The sequence below is a fragment of the Doryrhamphus excisus genome, chromosome 16 (genome assembly GCF_030265055.1).
Source record: "Doryrhamphus excisus isolate RoL2022-K1 chromosome 16, RoL_Dexc_1.0, whole genome shotgun sequence".
Taxonomy (NCBI): domain Eukaryota; kingdom Metazoa; phylum Chordata; class Actinopteri; order Syngnathiformes; family Syngnathidae; genus Doryrhamphus; species Doryrhamphus excisus.
The window spans coordinates 412,957-429,510 of NC_080481.1; the positions used below are offsets into that span (position 1 = coordinate 412,957).

General features: G+C 45.9%; 2 protein-coding genes across 3 annotated transcripts; one reads left to right on the top strand and one right to left on the bottom strand.

The window, feature by feature from the left end:
• Window positions 1–2,193: 2,193 nt before the first annotated feature.
• On the top strand, window positions 2,194–6,661 carry bco1l (beta-carotene oxygenase 1, like). 2 transcript variants are annotated; one of them, XM_058051904.1, is made up of 11 exons: window positions 2,194–2,303; window positions 2,453–2,581; window positions 2,700–2,829; window positions 3,679–3,826; window positions 3,889–4,036; window positions 4,110–4,330; window positions 4,405–4,671; window positions 5,896–6,001; window positions 6,075–6,169; window positions 6,239–6,350; window positions 6,419–6,661. In XM_058051904.1, exons 1-11 carry the CDS (start codon window positions 2,240–2,242, stop codon window positions 6,571–6,573), a joined length of 1,575 nt encoding a protein of 524 aa, XP_057907887.1. In that variant the 5' UTR covers window positions 2,194–2,239; the 3' UTR covers window positions 6,574–6,661. The 2 variants fall into 2 exon arrangements, with proteins under 2 accessions (XP_057907887.1, XP_057907886.1); XM_058051903.1 differs by having other exon boundaries at window positions 6,075–6,350.
• An 83-nt stretch (window positions 6,662–6,744) lies between these two features.
• eif5b (eukaryotic translation initiation factor 5B) lies at window positions 6,745–16,167 on the bottom strand. Its single transcript, XM_058051901.1, has 26 exons — window positions 16,004–16,167; window positions 15,051–15,161; window positions 14,912–14,975; window positions 14,672–14,824; window positions 14,106–14,586; window positions 13,898–14,031; window positions 13,739–13,816; window positions 13,519–13,669; window positions 13,347–13,439; window positions 13,156–13,239; window positions 13,017–13,076; window positions 12,629–12,936; window positions 12,132–12,239; window positions 11,244–11,354; window positions 11,098–11,165; window positions 10,854–10,995; window positions 10,654–10,785; window positions 10,369–10,551; window positions 10,091–10,252; window positions 9,707–9,838; window positions 9,497–9,628; window positions 8,458–8,534; window positions 8,037–8,201; window positions 7,825–7,963; window positions 7,579–7,740; window positions 6,745–7,214 (listed from the first exon to the last, which is right to left on the bottom strand). The coding sequence occupies exons 1-26, from the start codon at window positions 16,036–16,038 to the stop codon at window positions 7,107–7,109; spliced, it is 3,573 nt and encodes a 1,190-aa protein (XP_057907884.1). The 5' UTR covers window positions 16,039–16,167; the 3' UTR covers window positions 6,745–7,106.
• Between the last annotated feature and the right edge of the window lie 387 nt (window positions 16,168–16,554).

Genomic DNA, 16,554 nt, shown 5'->3' on the forward strand with positions numbered 1-16,554 from the left:
ATTATTATTATTATTATTATTATTGCGTAAACATATTTCTTATTTTAAAATAAGTCAACCTGTTCTTACAAGTGATGGATGGACAAAAGCTTGCTGAAACTGGATTTCTCTAGTTGGCGCTCTAGGTTTGAGAGCACACTTCATATATACGTATAATGGACATAATTACATATCATTCTTTAATAATTGTTCATAAATAAAACTGTATTTCAATATTTCTTTTATTAATTATTTCTCCAATTCATGTAGATATCCAGTTTGCAATAAAACATGACAGTTCCACATCATTTCTGGTGTTTAAACCACTACTTTTTTTCTTAAACTTTGAACCCTGTGTTTTTTTGCAGCGATGCAGCTAATTTATGGCTAGGTTCTAATCTTATGACATCTGCATAACTTGAGAACTACTACTAATGCTGTACTACTACTGTACCACTTGTGAGTCAGGGAGGAAACAGTAGCGCTTTCTTTGGCAGGAGCCAATCACGAGCCATCAGTGAACTCGTGACAAGCGAGTGAACACACGGGAAATTGACTCGATATAACGTTTAGACTCACTGTCATCTTAACGCTAAAGTCACCACACAGCAACTTAACATTTGATGGAGTTCTAAACTAGCTTGGACATGCAATACAAGTACCAGGAAGAGTTTTAACGACTTTAAACATATTTATGCATTTTAAACCGTTTTGAAACAGCCTTCACTTTTTCTATATTTCAAAGACGAGGATGGCCCTTCTTATTTTTGGGGCTATTTTTAGATACGTTTTTTAAAATAATAAAATAAATCCATAGCATTGATTTTTTCTTACTCACTTTATGGAAAAAAATATCCGGATATTTCATGTTATATGGATATTCAAGCTAAATGTATATGGGGATATGAGTTTGTGGGCCATATCGCCCAGCCCCGCCCCACACCTCAAGCCAGTGATTACATGATGGGGGTGGGGGGGTGGGGGGGGTGATCATGAAGTAGTGTCAGCAGTCAAAGGTGAAAGGAAGCGGGTGTTAAAGTCTGGTGGTGATGTGATGTTGATAAGAGCGGCCATAAAGCCATAAACTCATTTAACCAATTTGGAGATTGGAAAGTCTGAAGTTCAGATTCTTCTATTCTACTTCTATTTTTAACACGAAGCACACACACAATACCTTGGTCTCTTTGTTTGTTTAAAATAAAAACATACTTTTTAAAATTGCAATTATGGCTTTGTTTTGTGTTGGACAATGTACTTATATATTTACTTAGATATTTTAACATTCCTCAAGATTGTGCTCGTGTCTGACATACGGATCCCTTTTGCTTCTCTGTGACTTCTAAAGATATTAAAACAGCTAAAAATATGCAGAATACAGCTAATGGGAAACACATTCTGCCTATAAAGTCTTCTGAAAAAAACTCCAAACAAAGCTAAATTCAAGTTACAGCGACATTATGAATATTGTTATGTCATATAGACGCCTTGCTGCACCACGCTGGCTAGCTAGTAGCTGGCTAGCTAGTAGCTGGCTAGCCATTAGCTTCACCCCTCAGCATGCGCTCACAACGCCTATGGCATCAACCCAAATTAAAGCTACATATCGCAGCTGTGGTGGACCGAGTGGTTAGTGCGCAGGCCTCACAGCTAGGTGACCCGAGTTCAATTCCACCCTCGGCCATCTCTGTGTGGAGTTTGCATGTTCTCCCCGTGCATGCGTGGGTTTTCTCCGGGTACTCCGGTTTCCTCCCACATTCCAAAAACATGCTAGGTTAATTAGCCACTCCAAATTGTCCATAGGTATGAATGTGAGTGTGAATGGTTGTTTGTCTATATGTGCCCTGGGATTGGCTGGCCACCAGTCCAGGGTGGAAGACAGCTGGGATAGGCTCCAGCGGTAGATTCCCATGTTGTTAAATGTGATGAGCCAAGACATCAAATTTGAGACAAACTAGATGGATGCAAATGCCCCTTCAAATTAAAAGCAGAGCCTTGAGAATCCAAAACAAAAGCATGTAAGCAACATGAAAACATAAAGTTATGAATTGAAACTGATGAAAAGTTATGACTCAATGATGTCAAATACGGTGGAATATTTGATTGTGAAAATCAGAAGAGTAAAGTTTGCAGCTTATCTGCTGATAGACAAGCGGAGAGGGCGTGTGTGCATCCAGTCCAGGTCGGGGGGGGGGGGGGGGGGCAGCCGCTGAGCAACACTCGGGGAAAGCAAACCAACAAACCAGTCCATCTGAGCTGTGAAATGCAATCGATATTCCGCCAGAACGGGAAGGAAACGCCGGAGCCGGTGAAAGCTGAAGTGAAAGGTTGGCTAACGGTTGGCTAACGGTTGGCTAATGGTTGGCTAACGGTTGGCTAACGGTTGGCTAATGGTTACCTTCATGAAGAAAGTCGATGATTTGGTGGCAGGTTTGTACTGTTGTGACTGTGACCTTTGACCTGTGTTCATGTGCAGGCCGTGTGCCGTCATGGCTGCAGGGCACGCTGCTCCGGAACGGGCCCGGTCTATTTTCCGTGGGCGACACGGAGTACAACCATTGGTTTGATGGAATGTCACTCATCCACAGCTTCACCTTCAAGGACGGTGAGTCCGACGTGGCTTCCTACGTCGATGCCACATTTCATCCCACATTTGATCCCACATCTGATCCCATCAACGCCATGCTGCTCTTCCGCTGATGTTGGGATCTGCGTGCTTCCAGGTGAGGTGTTCTACAGAAGTCAGTTCTTAAAGAGCCACACGTACAAGAAAAACATCAAGGCCGACCGGATTGTCGTCTCCGAGTTTGGCACCATGATCTATCCTGACCCCTGCAAAAACATCTTCTCCCGGTATGTCACCCATGTGTCAATCACCGCTTCAGTTTTTGGAGGAGCGGTCATGGCAGGGCCCTCGTGGCAGGGCCCTCATGGCAGGGCCCTCATGGCAGGGCCCTCGTGGCAGGGCCCTCGTGGCAGGGCCCTCATGGCAGGGCCCTCGTGGCAGGGCCCTCGTGGCAGGGCCCTCGTGGCAGGGCCCTCACGGCAGGGCCCTCATGGCAGGGCCCTCATGGCAGGGTCCTCAAGGGGGCCCAATCAGTCTACATGTGGACAAGGCATTCCATCGTGTTCTGACAGGAGTATGGGGTGTCGGACTAGCTGATTCCTTCCCTGGAAGACCGATGTCAGAGTTTGGTTCACATTGCCGGCAATCAGTCAGAACCGTTTCCAGTCAGGGTTAGACTCCGCCCTTTGCCACCCATTCTTGATTATTTTTACGGATAGAATTTTAAACTGAACTTCCGGTTTGGTGGCTCTTTTTGCAGATCGAGTCGAGATCTTCAATTCTTAACCGTTTATTTTGACGTTCTCTTTAAATTTTGTTTTGTTCTTTTCGACGAAGGTGTGATAGACTCCGGCGCCCCCGCGACCCCCGTGAGGATAAGCGGTAGAAAATGAAAATTACGTCATTGTTCTGGCACCCGGGCCACACTTTGGACAACCCTGGTTTAACTGTGTAGAAAGTTTGATGTGAGGGTTGAGAAGTCCTCGTATCAAAGTGAAAGGAAGCGTTTCTCAGCGAATGAGCTAATTCTCCGTAAGTCAATTGGAGTTAGTCTGATGGTTCTGAAACCTGAAGGTCATCGGAACCACGTCGTTGACGAAGGAAACTTGGTTTTCACAATCCATCTTCTTCTCCAGAGCATTAACTCATCTCTGCAACATCTTCCCCAACTTCACCGACAACAACCTGATAAACATCATCCGCTACGGCCAGGACTACTACGCTTCTTCGGAAATCAACTACATGAACCAGATCGACCCTTTGACCTTGGAAACCGTCGGCAGGGTGAGTCCCAACCAAAGACTCGGTGAGTCTGGACAAACTGTTCCACTTTTGGCCTGCTTCAGATCAACTACAGGAACCATATCGCCATCAACTTGGCCACGGCGCACCCCCACTACGACGACGACGGCAACACGTACAACATGGGCACGGCCATCGTGGGGCTCGGCCCCCCCAAGTATGTGGTCTTCAAAGTCCCGGCTGATGCTTCAGGTAGTCTCAGGATCATTGGTCACCTTGCGGGTGGTCTCGTATGATACCGATATTCTTGCGTGGTTCCTATCAGATCCCCAGCAGAAGACGCCAGCCCTTCAGAAGGTCCAACAGATTGCCTCGCTTCCTTTTCGCTCCACGCTGTTCCCGAGCTACTTCCACAGCTTTGGCATGACCGAGAACTTCATCGTGTTCGTGGAGCAACCCTTCAAACTGGACGTGGTCAAACTGGCCACTGCCTACCTCCGGGGCGTGAACTGGGGGAGCTGTCTGAAGTTTGACAAGGATGACAAGGTTGTGACGACACATCGGGACGCCATCGCCGTCGCCGTCACACCAACCGGCGACTGACTCTCTGCTCTTTCCAGACCTGGTTTCACCTGATCCATCGCAAGACCGGGAAAAGAGTTTTGACTCAATTCTATGGCGACGCCCTGGTGGTCTTCCATCACATTAACGCCTACGAGTCCGACGGCCATGTGGTCTTCGATCTAATCACGTATGCAGACAGCAATCTGTACGACATGTTCTACATGAAGAACCTGAGACTGGATACCAGCAGCTTCATCGAGTCCAACGCCAACTCGTCACCGCCTCGCTGCCAGAGGTTCGTCCTCCCGCTGAACGTCAGCAAGGTAAAGTCGCCATCGGACATGCTTGGGCATGCATGACCGCAAAGTACATCATCTACTTGCTAATGGTGTACTACGTACTTTGCTATGACATACGGTAGTACTAGTACATCCACACTCAACCGTGTCATTTGACATGCATAACCCACGCAAACACAAACACTTTCAAAACCAACTTTACAGCTTTGAGCTTGACTTTAACTGATTGGGAATACGGAAAAAATAAATGAGTCCATAATTATTATGGAGTTTTATGAGGCGTTCCCAAAAGATTATGACTAAAAGCAACACTGTTGGCGCCAACTCAGCAAGAAAGGACCACTGACAGAATCATGCTAATGCTAATAACGTTAATAATGCATGTAATGTGCAAGTTAGTGCTGATTTATTATTTTATTTTATAATTTATTTTAAAAAAATTTAATTTGAATTTTTATTAGTTTATTTCACTTTTTCTTTATTTTTTTTTTATTTTTCTTATCTTTTTCTCTTTTTTTCCCTCCTTCTCCTCGCCACCTTCTTCTGATTTATACTTTTATACTATTATGATGATTATGATTATTATTAATACTAACTACCAGTCAACACTCAACATTTTAACACTTAACCATTTAAATTGGAGCAAAAAGGTATTTCCAAGAACGTCTTGTTGTGGCTCGTAGTGACCACTAGATGGCAAGTGTTGGTGTGAGTACTCACGCTAGGACTGCAGTGACGTCTACATGGACTAATTTACCCGGGCGGGTATAGAAGGAGCATTTGCTGCTCAGTAGTCCGGTCCGGTCCAGCGACCACATTACTGCAGACGCCGATCCGCCAGTCGACCTCAAGCTCCCACCGTCCCTCACTCGTGAACAAGACCCTGAGGTACTCAAACTCTTCCACCTGGGGCAGGACCTCATTCCCAACCCCCAGGGAGCACTCCACCCTTTCCCGAATGAGAACCACGGCCTCTGATGTGGAGGTGCCGAGTCTCATCCCAGAAGCTTCACACTTCTGGAGGTTTTGGCCTCAACCAGCGCCGTGCTCCATAAGACTCAGCTTGACGGCAGCTCCCATCAGCTGCCTCAGCAATGGCGGCACGGACAAGTCAAACTAGTGAACAGTTAAAAAAAACTCAGTTCAATTTCAAATCAGAACACATCAACCGTGAAACCCAATAATAACATCACTACATTAGTAATAACTACATGAAGTATTCAGTATTCAAATATTTATGTCGTCCAGGATACACCAACAGGATCCAACTTGGTGACTCTGGGGGACACGACCGCCAAGGCGATAATGGAGGACAATGGCGCAATCTACTGTGAGCCGGACTCCATGTTGGAAGGTCGGCATCAGCAGCGATGATCCTTCAGCTATGATATGAAACATCCCATAATGATGAACGCCATTGTCGGCAGGTCTAGAGCTCCCAAACATCAACTACAAGTTCAACGCAAAGATGTACCGGTACTTCTACGGGTCCAAAGTGGACTGGTCACCGCAACCCAATAAGGTCAGGGCGACGGACGCAAGGACACACAAGTGGCGTCACACAACACAAGTACACACGTTTCACCCGCAGATCATCAAGTTTGACACGCTGACCAGGACGCACATCGAGTGGCAACAAGACAACTGCTACCCGTCGGAACCCGTATTTGTGGCGTCGCCGGGAGCTGTCGACGAAGACGATGGTGAGCTTCGACCCAACCAAATTACCAGCCAGCGTACTTCTTCTAAAAGTCACTTGGCTTCTGTGCAGGCATCATCTTGTCATCAGTCATCTCTCTGGACTCAAACATCTCACCATTCATGCTGGTGCTCAATGCCAAGACCCTTGTGGAGCTAGCCAGGGCCGCCATCCCGGTCAGCGTTCACTTGGATCTTCACGGACATTACATCCCCACCGCCAACTGAACGCCAGACGCGGATTTGGCCATTTGACAAGAACATCCGTGATGCCATGACCACTTCCAATTGATGCCATCAAACCAAATCAGTAGAACGTCACGTACATTTTCAGTATTTGAAATAAATATTTACTTGTGTATTGGTTTTTTTTACTCCCAAGAAGCCTATTGACAGTCGTTGTTGACGTTTGATGGGACTTTATTACATCTGTCAAACATTTCAGAGGCTCGTCCTGGCCGCCCTTTCCTCCACCCGCCAACATGGCAGACAAAGCGCGCAGCAAAGTATCAACAAAGAGTTGTCTTTGTGACCGGCGAAGGTTGCTGCTGATGCTTCCGTGAGTACCGTCCCATAATGCACCCCGGCAGACTCCAAATCCAGGGGCTTGTTAAGCGTCAGACAGGAAGCAACGGCGACCACGGATGAGAGCGGAGAACAAGAGTAACAGGCACGTCGGAATACTGAGAGCGTTCTCACGGAAAAGACTCTTTCGTATCGTGATGGGATCGCGAGGCGCCTCCTGTTCCTCTGCCAGTCACTCAGATGATCTCAAAGGTCTTCTTGAGTTCCATGATCAGCTGCCAGTCCGTCTTCTGCATCTCGTCTCGGAACCAGTTCTTCAGCGCGTCGATGGACGCCCGTGTGATCTGGAACACAGCCACGGTGTTTTTATAGACGCAGAACGCACTCATAAGCTCAGGATTTGTGTGCTGCTGTAATGTTCTGCACATATGCAACATTAGTTAACAACCTACATATTTGGTCAATTTGAGATCCTAAATTGTTTATAGGTGTAAATACTCGCTTGTCTATATGTGCCCTGTGATTGGCTGGCGACAAGTCCACTGGGATAGGCTCCAGCTCACCAGTGAGCCTAATGAGGACAAGCGCTATAGAAAATGGATATGGGTGGCATCTCATCAACAAGCCACCAATTCCACTTATTAATTATTATGAATTTATTAATAAGTTGTACGGATCGTTTCCTTCCACGGCCACGGCGACACTAACCTTGCTGACTAAAATGTCGGTGGCCTCAAAATGGCGGCCATACATCTTGGGTGACTCGCCGGGGATGGGTTCAATCTTGATGCAGATCTCCTGACCTTTTTTGGCGCTATCCACCGCCTTGTGGTTGACCTCAATACTGGTGACCACACCAATGTCTACAAACTGAAGCACACAAACACATCAGGCACAGACGATCATCAACACAGCAAAAGACGGCAAAAGACGGCAAAAGACGGCAGCACTCACCCCTTTACTGGGAACGCACAGCGGTGTTCCTTGCCGCAGGACGCCGGCATCTATGGACACACCCATTACTATGGGGTCTCTGGAGTTGAAGATGAACTGAGGAAGGATGCGCAGCTTCACGGGAAACACCGCCACATGTCTGGACAGACAAACATAACAACTGTCAATCAACAGCCAGACGCGGCCTGCAAGCGAGCAACACGTGGACCTACTTGAACTCTTCCTGCTTGGCTTTCTTGTAGTCGTCACGGTACTTTGTGAAGGCATCAAAAAGATGGTAGATGATTTCAGCTGAGAAGATGCGCACGCCAAGGCTGTCTGCCATTTCCTGGCTCTCCCTCTCCACTTTGACATCGAACGCCAGAATCACAGCGTACCTGCCGGACAGCCACGTCATTATTACATTGTGTTATGTTGACACTGGTATTGGTACTGGTCAATTTCACTCATGGATGATCGGGATCATAAAACCCTGATCAAAACATCCCTAGTCGAGTGACATTCCCAATGAATACAACAACAATACAACAGTACTGCATGACTAAGCTCCAGACCAGGACAGGTTCAGAAAGTTGTTTATTTTCTTTCTTTTTTTTTTTTAAATAGAAAGAAAGTCATAAGAAGTGAACATACTGTTGGTCGTGCTCCAGCATGGTGGACGCCTTCATCACATCTTTCTTGTGGACTGGACCGATGTTAATGCCAGCGTACTACACACACACACACACACACACACACACACACACACACACACAGAGAGTTGGAAAGGTCAGCTGTAGGTTAAAAGTTCCTCAAATATGAACAGTAGAGGATTTGTAACAACAAGTTAAAGCAAGGATATAAATGCCATTTGCATTTGATTGAGGGAAATATGTATGATGTGTACACAGAAAATGTTTGCTCCATTGCAAAACAAATGCTGCTCTTTAAAACGGGTGAAAAGTCTGCATTTAGACCAAACAAAAAGCTAAAAAAAAAGTCACAAACAGCAATTCCACAACTTTACTGGAGCAAAAGATGACATATTAAAAGGAAATGTTGCATTATGATATATTATATCATAATAGATTGTAAAATGATTTGTTAATTTGGTCTCAAATAATGGTGACAATATAATTTAATAATCAATATGTTGTCACAGGCCTAGTCTACAACACCATCAGCAAGAAGCTTGGTGGGAAAGAAGCCCTGTTGGCAAAATACAATTAGTGATTATGAGAAAAGCAGATTAGGACAGATTAGGAGAAAAGCCCTGACTTTGTTAGAAAGCCCATAATTTACATGGGTTGTGTCACTTATAATGTTCAGCTTTGTGCATCGTTTTGTCCCACTGTGTTCGGCGGTCAGTAAACGCACCACAGTGCACTGTTGCGTCGGTTGAGGTTGACTATGACTTCTCTGACGCGTTCTTGAGCCTCAGCCTCAAGTGAGGCTCTTTTGTTCATTGGTGCTAACATTAGCATTCGGATTAAAAAAATATGTATATCATTTAATGGACAGAATTTCTAGGCAGAGCCAAGGCGCCGAGGGATGATTTCTTTTTTTAGATTTGGTCCCTCACTGTTGCGATATACCAAGTGTGAAAATTCTGAAGGATGTATGTACTGTTCAAATACTTATTTCCCCCACAAATGGAAGCCGATCAGAAAGGCCAGATATAAGGTCTACTTACAGGTACTTTAGATGTGCGCAGAAACTCAAGCAGAGCCTCCAGTGACCCCAGTGTGGATGCCTGCACATATACTCCTTTCTCCTCCAACTTGATGGAGCTCAGAGTCTGTTTGAGCTCAAGAATAAGTTCATCCTACGGACCACAGTAAACATCAGCCATGTCAAATTTGTTTCCAAATGTGCGTTTGATGTGCGGAGGCTGGCGTGTTACCCTCAGTACAGGTATTTCATCATCTTTGTACGCCACCAGCAGGGGAAGCCCTGCCAATGTCTTTTCCAGGTCTTTACCCAGGATCTTCACGCCCTGAGATGTACAGACCTCTTTGTGCTTCTCGTACTGGTTCTACACACACAAAAATATGTTATCTCATCACAAAGCAATAACCCTCATGAAACAATATTGCCCTGACAAATATAAATATTGAAGCAAATGTAAGACTATTGTTTTCCTTAGAAAACAGTCACAGTACATGGTGCCATTTTTCTGGAATAAAAACATACTATTCATGTTATCAGCAGATCCAAGTGCAACTCCTGGCTAGATGATCATAAATGTTGCATGTGTAGCTTGCATGGGCAGACGCCAAACATGTACCTTAACCCGCAGCTCTTTCAGAGGTGGTGGCAAAAGCAGCCCTCGGATCTGCGTGATGATTGGTCCTTCCACTCCGGGGACGATGATTGTGTCACCTTCTCGTAGGCATCCGTTGATCAGGATAACATCTATGGTGGTGCCCATGCCAGGCAGAGCTTTGACCTGACAAAAACAACAGGATAAGCCTTTTTAATTGGCTTTATTCGTGCCACAAGTGGACGGAACAATGTTTGTCTCCACCTGGCCTGCAGTGCATCAGGTCAACTAATGTACAGTACCTCCATGACTTGAGCCCGGAGCTCGTTGCAACACGCCAGCCGGCGGGCCAACATGGTCTGAGTGAGCTCAATAAGAAGTGCTATGAGATTTCCCATCCCGTCGCCACTGTGAGCCGATGTGGGAACCAGTGACACAAAAGTGCGAGCGTCCTTATTATCATAGAAAAGGGCAGCGTTGAGACCCTGTGGACATCAACAAAATAACATACAAGCAGATTAAGATGACACATTGCCTTCTGCTAGCACGTTTACAGCGGTGAGTCTATGAAGACCAGCTTTCATCACCTGCTGTGCGAACTCCACAATGATGGCTTTTGCCCTCTCATCAAACTCATCTTTGGTGTTTTTCTTCTGTTTCTTCAGTGTCGCCACAACATCTGTCTCAGGACTCTTTTTCCAGTCGTACAGTCGGTCAATCTAAACAGCAAAAGTGGCATTAGCAAGCATCGCAGGGCGACACGCCCGAGGGTTTAATAGGAAATCACCTTGTTGAGGGCCACTACGAAGGGACACTTCTTCTCCTTCAGCAGGTTGATGGATTCAATCGTCTGTGGCTCCAAACCATGCATGATGTCCACCACCAGGATGGCGATGTCACACAGGGAACTACCTCGGTTCCTCAGGTTACTGATCATGTGAATCACAGGTACATGTCACTCATTCAGCTCAGAAAGTGTTCTTCTCTGTTTAAGCTAACTAGCAAACATTTCATTTTTCACAAACTCTCACCCAAAAGACTCGTGTCCTGGTGTGTCGATGATCAACATCCCAGGAATCTTTATCGTCTCTCTGTCAAACTACATAGACAAATACTGAGGACAACGCAGTACTGTGTGTGTGTATGTGTGCGAGTGTCTAAGCGTACGTTGTCATACATTTTTCACCATCTTTGTCTGCTCCTCAATTGTCTCTTTGGGCACATTGGTGGCTCCGATTTGCTGTGTGATTCCTCCCGCCTCACCGTCCTGAACATGTGTGTGTCGCAACTGTGTGAAAAAGACAACAACAAGTCAGACCCGACTCAACAAGCTAGCACTGGGTCACAAGCACTTCAACAGCTGCAAACCAAAGTGACCAACTCGGCTAACGTAGGGTTACAGGAGGACTATTACTTCTACATCAGCAGTCAGTTGGGTTTACAGATTCATATAACCTGTTGACCACTGTTCACTTACGACCGGCTGTGCACTAACGACAATGAATGAATGGATGGGTATGGGTAGGGGTAGGTGCTGTATTTGATGGATTGTTGATGCATGTTGTGTGATCTTTATCGGAGTTGGTTTGTGTGTTGCCAAGAAATTAGCAAGCAATTTTCTTCTAAAATTGGTATCAGGCGTTGGTCAGGCTTTTTAAAGAGAGGTGATTGGCCAAAAAACTATAATCAGTGAACCACCAAATAATATTGAAAACATGGACAGGTGCTGTTATTCCAAGTCACAATGGCTGGTGTACACACACTATGGAGTTAGCGACTTTCTTGAAATATAGGCTGTTGTATTACTGTTGTTATTGCTGCTGATATTACTGCCATTATTTGTTATTTTATGTCTATTGGTTTGTGTACATTATCTTTTTAGCTGTTGTAAAACTGGGATTGTGTTGCAGTCGTTTCCTTTCCTTTTAATTAAATACATGAAAAACTGTGGCACCTGCTAATACTTTATGTCAAATACTACACGACCGGTGGCCAACCTCGTATTGACAACACAATATCAAGAAAACAATCATCAACTTATCAAGTTTTACCTAACTACTCTTACCTTATCCAGGATCTTGGTCTTTCCGGTGTCAACATGTCCAAGCACACATACGACTGGTGCTCTCAGTGTGTCAATGTTGATGTTCTTCAGGTTCTCCGCTCTCCGTTTCTATGACAACACACAGATCCAGGTAGATATGGGTAGTAAGGACAGGCTTTGTGCTCAAGATGCAACTCGACAAAACATCTAAAACGTCAGACATACTAACTGGTCCAGTTACCATTCCAACCATTCCCACCCACATTCATACCTATGGACAATTTGGAGTGGCTAATTAACCTAGCATGTTTTCGGAATGTGGGAGGAAACCGGAGTACCCGGAGAAAACCCACGCATGCACGGGGAGAACATGCAAACTCCACACAGAGATGCCCGAATCGAACTCGGGTCTCCTTACTGTGTGGCCTGCGCGCTATTAATATTTCCATATTTCAACACTTGGCGGGCAGGATGTGGTCCCCGGGCCATAGTTTGCCCACCCTGTTCTAGATGCTCACCTCAATTCTTCTCCTGGCTCTGTCGTACAGGCGCTCCTCCTTTGTCCTGCAATCGTCATCACTCTCACTGCTCTCATCTTCACTGCCCTTCACTGACCGCTTCTTCCCCGGACCTGCTGAAACCTCCTTCCCGTCCTCCTCCTCGCCCTCCTCCTCTTCCTCCTCCTCCTCATCTTCTTCCTGGGCATCTTCGCTTTCTTCCTCCTCATCCTCGTCGTCGTCCTCCTCCTCTTCCTCTTCATCCTCCTCTTCGCTGGCTGCGAGCTGGACAGGCTCTTCCTTTACCTCAATGAGGACTTTCTTTAACTCTGCCAAAGAGTCCGTCACAGAATGAGGCGCTACAAGGGACAGCAGACACCAAAATGGCATCATCTTCATCATTGCTCACCTTTCTCCTCATCACTGGCGATGGCCTCCCAGCTGTCCACAGCAACATCTGGCTTCACATCTATAGCAGATAAGCCAGAAGGCGCAGAGTTCATCTACCTTGCTGTTTCTTCAACATGCGCAGACCTCCTACTTCTCACCTGGCTCCGCTTCAGTTTTCACTGCTTCTGTTTCTGGAGCAGCAGGTTCTACTGTCTCTGATGCTGGCGAGGTCACCTCTGACACTTTTGGGAACGAGAGCACACTTCCATGAATCCTTATTAACGCTTATTAACGCTTATTAACGCTTATTAAAGCACACCCTGCACAGCATTTAGTTTAGAAGCAATACCTTCTGGGGTTTGCGTGATTTGCTTCTTCTTCTTCCTGTCTGCATAAACTGGTTTCTTCTTTTGCACCGAGTCTTTGGATGGCACCTCCACACCTTCACACAACATCATGCTGCAGGTCAGCTGATGATGATGATGATGATGGGCCAAGCAATCATTTCACCTAACGCACACCTTGAGCTTGCAGCAGCTTCAGTGTGGCCTCGGCCCGAGCTCGTGCCTCCTTCTGGGCTTTCGTCATGGGCTTCCCCTCCTTCTTCAGCCGCTCCCGCCGCTCCTTCTCCTTTTGTTTCTTCTTTTCTTTACGCTCCTGCTCAAGACGCTCCTGCCGGGGGTTGAAGAGGTCAAATGTCTGTTTTGTGAAAGACTTGACTTGGAGATGTCGGTTTCATACCTGCTCCAGCCTCTGTTGTTCAAGCTCTTCAAGCCTCCTGATTCGCTCTTCTTCCTCCCGCTTGGCACGCTCTTCCTCCTACAGGAGATGAAGAGTACTGATACCCGAGGAGCACAACTCATACTGGGTAAATCGCAGCCATGTTCCACAAAAGCACACCTCTTTCATCTTGGCCAGAGCTTCCTGCATAGCCTTCACAGCTGCCTTGCCTGGCCCCTTCTTTTTCTCCTTCTCCTTCTCATCTTTCTCTCCTTTTTTCTTCTTCTTGTCCTTCTTCTTCTTGTCACCCTCGTCTGGAATTCAACAACAACAAACGTGAATCTTTCTTCACTGAGTGCACCCCTCACCATAGTGGCAGACATCTTACCCTCTGCGCCTGGCTCTGTCACTTCCTGTTCGTCCACAGCTGCTGCTGCTGCTGCTGGAGATACCTGGAGAGGAGCTGTGGGCTCTGCCGTTTTCTCTGGTTCTTTTTTTGCATCTGCGCCAGACTCTTTCTCCTTCAACTTCTTCTGCTTCATTCTCTCCTCCTCCTTCTTCTTTCTTTCCCTCTCCTTCTTCTCCGCCTTCTTTTGTGCTGCCGTCTTGATCTTGAAGCCTCCATCTTCGTCCTCTTCATCCTCATCATCACTCTTTGTAGCTTTACCTTTGTTGGTGGTGGTTTTCTTCTTGTCTCTCCGGGATATTAACTCCAAATCTTCCTCAGAGACGCCGCCACCCTCTTTTCTTCTCTCACCTTCGTCTTCAGAGCCAGAAGGTCTCTTGCCAGCTTTTTTACCCCCTTTGGTCTTTAGAAGTGAACGTGAGCTGCTCTCTTCATCAGACTCAGATGGTGCTGCGGGTGCCACCTTCGGGTGCAACAATGACATCTGTGACAAACAGGTACAAAAGTAGAAGAACTACAAACTATCAAAAAGTCCTTCTCCATTCCACCTGCTCCTGTTGTCCGTTCTTCCGCTCATCAGCTGGTCCTTCATTGTCCTCATCGTCTTCAGGGCTGACAGCCTGCTTCTTCCCCTTCCTGGTCTTCTTCTTCTCTGCTTTGGGAGGCTCCACATTCTCATCTTCCACTTCCACATCATCTCTCTGCAAGGACAATGATTTGAAGACCAATGTGAAGAAATGCGTGTGTCCTGCTGACTGCAAACATTTGGTAGCTGAAGACTGCTTCACCTTGAACTTCCCACCATGTGTCTCCAGGGACAATTCCTCCAGCTCCTTCAGGATGTCATCCTCACTGTAGCAGGAGACAAACATGCTTGGGATTAATCAGCCCAGATAAGAAACGGTGGAAAAAAAGAATGTCACATACTCAAAGTCCTCCTTTTTCACTCCTTTCTTCTTCTTCTTCCCTTTTGACTCCTTTACGGCTCCAGCTCCTTCTATCTGTGCTGCCAGAGCATCAATGTCGTCATCTTTGGTGCTGATGGAGTCAAAATGTATCACATAAGAACATTCTAAAGGACCACAGCGGCGCTTCTGACGTCAACATCATTCTGGCAGTTCTTTTCAACTCCACAGCACAAACTGCTGACTTGCCCAGTGTTGCGTTCCATCACACCCAAACGGAATGGGACGACACACGACAGGAATTCAAACTCCCAGAGCACATGATGATGTCAAATGTAGTTAGTATACTACAGTCAAATTGCGGCCATTATTATTACTACATTACACTGCTAAACCGAACCTGCACTCTTAGCAGTAGCATGTTGTGTTAAGGTGACGATCAGTGCAGTGGATGTATGGCGGTCGGCAGGTGAACGAGCTCACCCTCAACGCAACATTACATCACAAGACCTATAGAGGACATGAGATAAAAAATAGCCAAACCGCATTTGGCTATTATTTGTAGTCATAGTCAAAGCAGACGCAAGAGTATCTAAACTTGTGAAGGTTTAACAAATTTTCTAGCTTTGTTTGTTAAACACAGACAGTCCGAGCTATCCGGCTAACTAACGACTGACTTCAGCTAAGAAAAAAGAAAGAAAATAGGACATCTTTCGGCTGTAGTTAGCTCAAGCGTGCCAATCCGGTCCCGCTTGTTTACTGTGTGACATTTGTGAAGCCGGACGGTTTAAATTATCGCTAGACCGCCACTCGTACATCCGCTGACTCGTGGTTAGCTTCGGCTAGCTGCTAAGCTAACCGAGGAACCTGTGGAGCTGACACGCATGTTTCAGTGGTTTAACGGGCCACGTCTCGCTGCCACCGTGTGTAAGTGAAGGCAGCCCATACTCTGACCTCCGTGAATGTTCTGTCTACCTGTCCTCTCCGGATTTCTTCTGTTTCTTTCCCATCCTACAGCATAGGTTCTCCGCTTCTCTCTACAATATGCCACACGGCTCACATCGGCCACAGATCGTCTGTTCCTTGATACGAGATCATGCTCTGTTTGCTTTTCCGGGTCATTGTTAAAGGACACACATGTGTCGTAGTGGTCGTATAAAGTGACTAGTTGTCATTACAAGTATATTATTGGTCAACACAACGGTAATATTAAAGCCAAATATGCCTTTATTTAGCAATACATTTGGTTTGGTTCCTGCAAAAAGTCACAAAGTGAGACCTCTTCATTCTTCTTTGAGCGCGAGTAAAGTGCTAGTTTACGCATGCGTGGTATCAGGGCTTGACTTTATTTTATTAAAGGAGTTCTTGAATACAACAAACTATTAAATGTCTCTTTAGATTTAACTAGTTATCATATATAAAATATGTGTATGTGTACATTGTACATGTGTATACATGACTATATTGGTGATGTATAGTAAGGAGGTTGTTTTTATGTTAATACAACGTTAATGTTAATACGAGGA

Bases quoted from the DNA above. Each gene is read 5' to 3' on its own strand.
- eif5b (XM_058051901.1), bottom strand. From the start codon at position 16,038: ATGGGAAAGAAACAGAAGAAATCCGGAGAGGACAG. The intron at 15,162-16,003 runs GTAGACAGAACA...TGACTCCATCAG, and splicing joins AAGAAATCCGGAGAGGACAG to CACCAAAGATGACGACATTG. The intron at 10,253-10,368 runs GTACTGTACATT...TGTTTTTGTCAG, and splicing joins TCCGGGCTCAAGTCATGGAG to GTCAAAGCTCTGCCTGGCAT.
- bco1l (XM_058051903.1), top strand. From the start codon at position 2,240: ATGCAATCGATATTCCGCCAGAACGGGAAGGAAACGCCGGAGCCGGTG. The intron at 4,331-4,404 runs GTTGTGACGACA...TGCTCTTTCCAG, and splicing joins AGTTTGACAAGGATGACAAG to ACCTGGTTTCACCTGATCCA. The intron at 4,672-5,895 runs GTAAAGTCGCCA...TATGTCGTCCAG, and splicing joins TCCCGCTGAACGTCAGCAAG to GATACACCAACAGGATCCAA.